Below are 9,036 nucleotides of genomic sequence, written 5' to 3'. Positions count from 1 at the left end.
AGGAACACCCCACCAAACCAATTTGTCTATGACAGACAAAACAGCATGACAGACCACTGTCTCCTGCAAACACAAATTATGTCATCATCACCATTGTGTGTAAGATCATTTCTGACTATTTCCCTCCCTATTTGTCTTTCTAGTTGCCCCCCTTCCTGTCTCTCCCTCTCCCCACCTGTTTCTCTCTCTCTCTCCACACCTCTCTCTCTCTCTCAATCTTCCACCTCTCTCACTCTCTCTCCCCACCCCTCTCTATCTATCTCCCCGCCTCGCTCTCTCCACCCAGGTGTTTGTTAGTTTAAGGCAATGAGGACAGGACTAGAGAGGGCAGGAGTGGGCAGGAGAGGACAGAAGAGGAAAGGAGAGGAGGGCAGAGGGCAGGAGAGGAGGGGTGATCTGTGTTTTCTGGAGAGATGAACGAAGGCCTTTGTTTAGAATGTGAGAACATACTTTTTTCCCCCTCTCTCTCACTCTCCCACCTCTCTCTCTCTCTCTCTCTCTCTCCTCCCTGTGCCCTCCTCCTTCTCTATCCCCTCTTTTCTCACTCTCTATCCATTCTCACCTCTCACTTTTAGTTCTGCTGGTACAGTATCCTCTGGGGAGAGTGCTTAAAGAGTCGGGAGTCTCTTGGGAGTTCTGTCGTCCACGTCTCCTCTTCTGCTTCGCATCTTTATTCTTTGCCTGATTTTTGCTTCTGCGGGTGCTGCTATACTCAGGAAGATCTTTGTTACTTCTCTTTACTTCAAGACTGGACTGGAGGTGGTTTCAGAAACACAGCCCAGCTCTCAAAGTTTTTCCTTGTCTATAGTAATTTCTTTCTTGGACTATCCCAGTAAGTTTGTCTTAAACTAACCCAGTTAGTTTGTCTTGGACTAGTACAGTTAGTTTGTCTTGGACTAGTAGATTTGACCAGCCGTAGGCTCAGATCCAGAGACCTGACATGGCGATGCTGAGATTTTGGGTTCTGTGTCTGTGTGTGAGTGTTCTCAGTGTAGGCGTTCTAACTCTGATCCCCCAAAAACACGAGATAGAAAATGAGGTACAACACGACGTGGAACATGTGCATGGAACATGGACCATGGAACATGAAGCGAGGGAACCCGATAGAATCTATGCAGACACTCTAGCAACCCACCAACCTGCCACATACAGTCCTATAATGGACACACATGCCACAGTCCCAACTCTGACGGACATACCTCTTACAGAAACAACTGTGATAGGTACAGCTATTACGGAGTCAGATGTACCTGTGGTCGTCACATGTCTTTCATCAGGTGAGTCCTTCTCTGTATGTCTCTTCTATGCATTCTCTGAGTGCTCTCTATAGTTGACATAGCTGTCCATAAAAAGCCCCTTGCAATCCACCAAAACAGTGAGGATTTTAAGAGTCTAAATCCTTGAAGTGTTCTTTCTAAAATATATTTTAACCTTAATCTCTAATCCTAAAATCTAAGTGTCTCTCTCAGCCCTACCCCTCACCTCATTACCGAATGATGAAGAAGGCAGGGATCAGGGAAAAGGCAGGGAGGACGAGAATCCAAGAATTGAAGAGGAGGAGGAGAAGGGGAGAGTGACGGATGAGCAGATGAGAAAGGACAGAGAGATGGAGGCGAGCAGAGGGAGGAGAGGAGTGACGGGAAGGAGACATGCAGCAACTGTAGAGGCCACTGCATACAGAGTGGTAGGTATACAGACCTCTTCAATTCTCCTTTATTGACGCACCGTTTTTTGCATTGGATGCCTCTTAATCCACCGCATCCGCCGATGTAACATTTCCACATCTGCGATGAAAGGTGGCAGAGCTAGAGCGGTGTTTGTGAGACCATGAGACATCCCGAAAATTGGTCTTCTCACGAATACGTCTGTAGCGTCCGAACGGTTTGACCTACAAACTATTCTGACCACTCCATGGAAAGGAGACCCCCACAAGTGTCAGGGGACTCATCTGAAGTCGGTACAGTTGATGTGACAACTTCTGTTTGTAGCATCCAAACCATTTAGTCTACACTATGGTAAGGGGAGATTCTCACGAATATGGTGGTGTTCTCCGTTTTGCTCTATGACCCCCACACGTGTCACAGGACTTGTCTGAAGGTAACAGGTACTGGTTAAACATTTTTATGGAAGTATGAAGGTAGTTTTGTGCCAACCCCCCCCCCCAAAAAAAATTGGGGATACCTAAAGGGGTCCTAAAATTCAAAATCAAATACCTAAAGGATTCATAGTATGACCATCTTAAAACAATTCCATGTGTCAGCTTAGAACCTTTTAAGGATTATTCATCCTTTTCTATTGGTTCTTCCTTTTCCCTCCCCTCATGCAGGCAGGTCTGGGGCGCCCCCTACCTGGCTGGAAGAAGCGAGGCACAAATGGGGGAGCTGAACAGGAAGGTGTTCTCAGGACCACACTAAAGGAACTACACAGTGATAAGGACAGACTGATGGACACAGAGAAGGCAGAGGAAGAGGAAGATGAGGAGGAAGAAGAAGACGATGAAGATGAAGATGATTCTGAAGAGGAGGAAGAGGAGGAGGTACGGGATCGTAATGAACAGGATCCATTCATCAGGCAAAGCATGATGATGACAATAATGATGATTATGATGATGATTATGGTCATTTTTATTTGTATTACTAGGAGGAAGAGGAAGAGGAGGAGGAAGAAGAGGGGACAGAGTCTCCCACCAATCAGACAGTAGCAAGGACCAGCTTCACAGAGTCTCTCCCAGGGACGTGTCAAACGTCTAACGGCCAAATCAGCTGCAGGGGTGTTGGCATGAATCACCTCCCAATCATCACCGACCTTGGGGTCACGACCCTGGACCTGGCAGGTGAGGAGGTGGGCGGGAGTAATATGAAATGAGTGTTTAAAAGGTAATATGTACTGTATAAAATCATGTATTGTGTATCTATGACATTAGTGAGTGTGTATATCAGTGTGTATATTAGTGAGTATATTAGTGTGTATATATTAGTGTATATCAGTGAGTATATTCTAGTAATTCTATTAGTATACATTGTATATTAGTGAGTATATTAGTATGTCCAGTTGAAGTCAGAAGTTTACAAACGCTTAATTTGGAGTCATTAAAACTCGTTTTTCAACCATTCCACACATTTCTTGTTAACAAACTATAGTTTTGGCAAGTCGGTTAGGACATCTACTTTGTGCATGACACAAATCATTTTTCCAACAATTGTTTACAGACAGATTATTTGTTTATTTTATTTTTACTTCACCTTTATTTAACCAGGTAGGCTAGTTGAGAACAAGTTCTCAATTACAACTGCGACCTGGCCAAGATAAAGAATTCAGTGCGACACAAACAACACAGAGTAACAGATGGGATAAACAAACGTACAGTCAATAACACAATAGAAAAATCTATACACAGTGTGTGCAAATGTAGTACGATTAGGGAGGTAAGGCAATAAATAAGCCATAGTGGCAAAATAATTACAATTTAGCAATTAGCAACAGTGATAGGTGTGCAAGTAGAGATACTGGGGTGCAAAGGAGCAAAGAAATAACTAACATGGGAATGAGGTAGTTGGTTGGGCTATTTACAGATGGGCTATGTACAGGTGCAGTGATCGGTAAGCTGCTCTGACAGCTGATGCTTAAAGTTCGTGAGGGAGATAAGACTCCAGCTTCAGTGATTTTTGCAATTCGTTCCAGTCATTGGCAGCAGAGAACTGGAAGGAAAGGCGGCCAAAGGAGGAGTTAGCTATGGGGATGACCAGTGAAATTATCTGCTGGAGCACGTGCTACGGGTGGGTGCTGCGATGGTGACCAGTGAGCTGAGATAAGGCGGAGCTTTACCTAGCAAAGACTTATAGATGACCTGGAGCCAGTGGGTTTGGCGACGAATATGAAGCGAAGACCAGCCAACAAGAGCATACGGGTCGCTGTGGTGGGTAGTATATGGGGCTTTGGTGACAAAACGGATGGAACTGTGATAACCTGCATCCAATTTGCTGAGTAGAGTGTTGGAGGCTATTTTGTACGGATCGGTAGGATAGTCAGTTTTATGAGGGTATATTTGGCAGCATGAGTGAAGAATGCTTTGTTGTGAAATAGTAAGCCAATTCTAGATTTAAGTTTGGATTGGAGATGCTTAATGTGAGTCTGGAAGGAAAGTTTACAGTTGTCGTGTCTTTGGCATCATTAAACTGAAGACTTATTTTGATCAAATAAATTCTCCGTAATTATTATTACGCGATTAAACTAACTTAATCATGTAAATAACTAGGAAGTCGGGGCACCAAGGAAAATATTCAGATTACAAAGCTATAATTTTCCTAATATAACTTTCAGATATTTTAATATCTGATCAATTAGTCTTCTAATTAATGAATCATTCTTTACCTCACGTTAGTCTCATTCCAAACTGAATCATCCATACATCAATTGTCTTAAATCATTTATTTACTAACTAAATAATCACAGAAATGCATAAACAAACAAACAGTAGATATAGTTACAAGGAAATGATGGCGGAGTTTCCCTAGTGGGATAAACTGGTATCGCGGCTTGGTGGACAAAAGGGAAGTGGGGTCAACTGAGAAAGGCGGGAATTATGCAAATGAGTCACTACACACTTGATAATTATATTAATTGAAATGCTAATCCTTTGCACATGAACGCTCACTCATTCAGGAATAACTGCAATATATATTTACGCTCAGTGTGTCGTCATGTCTTTCTGTTGGAGAGTTCGTCTGATCGTCTCTCATGGTTAGAATGGATACTTCAGAGTCTCATTTCAGAAATGTTCTTGTAGAATAGGTGTTTCGGCGGTTGTCGGTCTTCGCATTCAATGGTACAGAATTCCTAGCTGCAGACTAGTAATTAGCATCAAAGATTTGTTCTTATTCTGTCGGTATCGATAGTCTCAGAGTTTAACCACGTGGTATGGTTAAGAATTCAGCAATCCACTAAAACCTTAGCCCTCTCAGTTATCGAGGTAAGCTGGTCTGAAGATGATTCTCCAGGTGGGGGTTATATTCGGAAGAGCAGAAAAAGGCTGTCCCATGACGCCAGATCAATGTCTGTGCTCATGGGGCGGACCAATGACTTAGTTAACTTTAAAGGGAATTGGGTTCCCTTTCATTAAACAGTTTATAGTCACATTACATAATTTCACAAATAGTTTCATCTTTACTCATTCATTTTATACAACAATTAGATGCACGCCTCATAACTGAGAGTCTTGTATAAACAGAGTTATGGTAATGTGGCTGTATTGTCTCTCATGAGTTTCACAAATATTAAACGAAATGGACCGGTCGTAGCTGGCTTCTTCCCCGACCGTGTACTCCTTCTCCAAAACATGTACATTGTTCAGTTCTCAAGTTCTATGCTGGAGAAGAGGTTCCATTGTTCTCCTGGGAAACCTTCTCTCTTTCTATACTGTCTGACCATGAGGAAGAGAGTCTCCTCCAGGAATTTACGACCTGAGATAACAGCAGCCTGGGTGTAGGCGAGAGAGAGAGGGGGAAGGCACGCTATACCCAAAGAGGGCCACGTCATGACATAGTCTAACCAGACACCAAGGTATATGTAGTTGTCCACATATTCTAAGTCAGAACCATCCAGAGTAGTGATGCTAGACGGGCGGGTGGGTGCGGGCAGCGATTGGTTGAAGAGTATGCATTTAGTTTTACTTGCATTTAAGAGCAGTTGGAGGCCACGGAAGGAGTGTGTATTTCACTTATAACTCACTCTATCACAATTCCAGTGGGTGTAAGGGTTGCGGAACTGGTGGCAGTGAAGTCAGACGCAGGAGAGCAGAAATAGGTAAGGAGAGGAAGAGAGAACAAGGAGAGGAAAAGACTTCGGTGGAAGTTGTGACAGTACCCCCCCCTTGACGCGCGGCTCCAGGGACGACCCGGAGGGCGAGGTGCAGGGCGATCCGGACGGAGACGGTGGAACTCCCGCAGCATTGAAGGGTCCAACACGTCCTCCACCGGAACCCAGCATTTCTCCTCCGGACCGTACCCCTCCCAGTCCATGAGGTACTGAAGGCCCCTCAGCCGACGTCTCGAATCCAGTATGGATCGAACGGAGTATGCCGGGGCCCCCTCGATGTCCAGAGGGGGCGGAGGAACCTCCCGCACCTCAGACTCCTGGAGCGGGCCAGCCACCAATGGCCTGAGGAGAGACACATGGAACAAGGGGTTAATACGGTAATCGGGGGGAAGTTGTAACCTGTAACTCACCTCGTTCAGTCTCCTCAGGACTTTAAACGGCCCCACAAACCGCGGACCCAGCTTTCGGCAGGGCAGGCGGAGGGGCAGGTTTTGGGTCGAGAGCCAGACCCGGTCCTCCGGTGCGAACACCGGGGCCTCACTGCGGTGACGGTCTGCACTGGCTTTCTGGCTCAGCACGGCGCGCTGAAGGTGAACATGGGCGGCGTCCCATGTTTCCTTCGCGCGCCGGAACCAGTCGTCCACCGCAGGAGCATCGGTCTGACTCTGATGCCAAGGAGCCAGAACCAGCTGATACCCCAGTATGCACTGGAAGGGGGAGAGGTTAGTGGAGGAGTGGCGAAGCGAGTTCTGGGCCATCTCTGCCCAGGGCACAAACGCTGCCCACTCCCCCGGACGGTCCTGGTAATAAGACCTCAGAAACCTAACCACGTCCTGGTTCACTCTCTCCATCTGCCCGTTACTCTTGGGGTGAAAACCTGAGGTAAGGCGGATCGAGAGACCCCCAGATGTTCCATGAACGCTCTCCAGACCCTCGAAGTGAACTGGGGACCCCGATCAGACACTATGTCCTCATGCACCCCGTAGTGCCGGAAGACGTGTGTAAACAAGGCCTCCACAGTCTGTAGGGCCGTAGGGAGACCGGCAGCGGGAGGAGACAGCAGGACTTAGAGAAACGATCCACAACGACCAGGATCGTGGTGTTTCCCTGTGATGGGGGGAGATCGGTCAGGAAATCGATCGACAGGTGTGACCATGGCCGCTGTGGAACGGGTAAGGGGTGTAGCTTACCTCTGGGCAGGTGCCTAGGAGACTTACACCGGGTGCACACCGAACAGGAGGAAACATAAACCCTCACGTCCTTAGCCAAAGTGGGCCACCAGTACTTCCCACTCAGACAGTGCACCGTCCGACCGATGCCTGGATGACCAGAGGAGGGTGATGTGTGGGCCCAATAGATCAGCCGGTCACGGACAGCAGACGGAATGTACAGATACCCAGCGGGACACTGGAGGGGAGCAGGCTCTGCATGCAACACCTGCTCAATGTCCGCGTCCAGCTCCCACACTAACGGCGCCACCAGGCAGGAGGCCGAGAGTATGGGGTGGGATCCATGGGCCGCTCCTCTGTGTCATACAGCCGGGACAGTGCGTCTGCCTTCGCGTTCTGGGAACCTGGTCTGTAAGAAAGGGTGAAAACAAAACGGTGAAAAACATGGCCACCTTGCCTGGTGAGGGTTCAGTCTCCTCACTGCCCGGATATACTCCAGATTGCGATGGTCAGGAGAAAAGGGTGTTTAGCCCCCTCAAGCCAATGTCTCCACGCCTTCAAAGCCTTGACGACAGCCAACGGCTCCCGGTTCCCCACGTCATAGTTTCGCTCCGCCGGGCTGAGCTTTCTCGAGAAGAAGGCACAGGGCCGGAGCTTCGGTGGCGTACCGGAGCGCTGAGAGAGCACGGCTCCTATCCCAGCCTCGGACGCGTCCACCTCCACTATGAATGCCAAAGAGGGATCCGGATGGGCCAGCACGGGAGCCGAGGTAAACAGAGCCCTCAGGTGACCAAAGGCCCTGTCTGCCTCAGCCGACCGTGGCGATAAGAGGTAGCGGGTAACTGTACCTCACAGTTATCTGATTAATGCCTCGATAGTCAATACACGGGCACAGACCTCCCTCCTTCTTCTTCACAAAAAAGTAACTCGAGGAGGCGGGGGATGTGGAGGACCGAATGTACCCCTGACGCAGGGATTCGGAGACATATGTTTCCATAGCCACCATCTCCGCCTGTGACAGAGGATACATTTTTTTAAACATTTTAGTCATTTAGCAGACGCTCTTATCCAGAGCGACTTACAGTAGTGAAGGCATACATTTAATTTCATTTCATGCATTTTTTTGTACTGGCCCCCCGTGGAAATCAAACCCACAACCCTGGCGTTGCACACACCATGCTGGCGTTGCAAACACCATGCTCTACCAACTGAGCCACACGGAAGGCTGACTCCTGGGAAGTGCAGCTTCTACCAGGAGATTTATCGCACAATCCCCTCATCGATGGGGTGGTAATTGAGTCACCTTCTTTTTGGAGAAGGGGAGAGCTAAATCGCCATATTCGGGGGGAATGTGCACGGTGGAGACCTGGTCTGGACTTTCCACCGTAGAAGCACCTACGGAAACCCCTAAAACACCTCCCCGAGCATTCTCGCAACCACCCGTGAGAGCCCTCCGTTGCCATGAAACAGTGGGGTCATGACATGCTAACCAGGGTAGGCCTAGCACCGCGGGAAACGCAGGAGAGTCAATGAGAAAGAGACTGATTCTCTCCGTGTGACCCCCCTGCGTCACCATGCCCAGAGGAGCGGTGGCCTCCCTAATCAACCCTGACCCTAAGGGTCGACTATCTAAGGCGTAAACTGGGAAGGGCATAGCCACAGGAACGATGGGGATCCCTAAACTATGGGCAAATGATCTGTCAATAAAATTCCCAGCCTCGCCCGAATCGACGAACACCTTATGCTGGGAATGCGGGCAAAACTCAGGAAAAGTGACGAACAAAAACATGTGTGCAACAGAGGGCTCTGGGTGAGAATGGTGCCTTCTCACCTGGGGTGACGCCAGAGTGCCCTGCCTGCTGCCTCGACCACCAGAGGAACCAACCCGGCACCGACTGGCAGTGTGACCTCTGCGGCCACAGATGGTGCACGAGACGGAACCTCCTCCGGTCTCCCTGAGCGCAGCACCTCCCAACTCCATGGGCATCAGAGCGGTGGTGTTGGGGGATGGAACGAACAGACCCCAATCTGGACGTCCGCGGGTAGCCAGCAG

General features: G+C 48.5%; 1 protein-coding gene across 2 annotated transcripts in view; it reads left to right on the top strand.

Moving 5' to 3' along the window:
* The first annotated feature begins 223 nt into the window (after nucleotides 1-223).
* The window catches only part of si:dkey-32e6.6 (extracellular matrix protein 2), a 39,499-nt gene continuing 30,686 nt past the window's right edge, over nucleotides 224-9,036 (top strand). Inside the window, exons 1-4 of one of the 2 annotated variants that reach the window (XM_029723943.1) lie at nucleotides 224-1,277; nucleotides 1,470-1,684; nucleotides 2,327-2,536; nucleotides 2,641-2,833. In XM_029723943.1, the coding sequence (XP_029579803.1) occupies nucleotides 941-1,277; nucleotides 1,470-1,684; nucleotides 2,327-2,536; nucleotides 2,641-2,833 (955 nt within the window). In that variant the 5' untranslated portion in view covers nucleotides 224-940. Of the gene's footprint in view, nucleotides 1,278-1,457; nucleotides 1,685-2,326; nucleotides 2,537-2,640; nucleotides 2,834-9,036 lie in introns of both variants that reach the window. The other variant, XM_029723942.1, reaches the window with a different exon arrangement.

The sequence above is a fragment of the Salmo trutta genome, chromosome 30 (assembly GCF_901001165.1).
Source record: "Salmo trutta chromosome 30, fSalTru1.1, whole genome shotgun sequence".
NCBI lineage: Eukaryota > Metazoa > Chordata > Actinopteri > Salmoniformes > Salmonidae > Salmo > Salmo trutta.
This window is presented reverse-complemented; position numbering and strand designations above follow the sequence as displayed.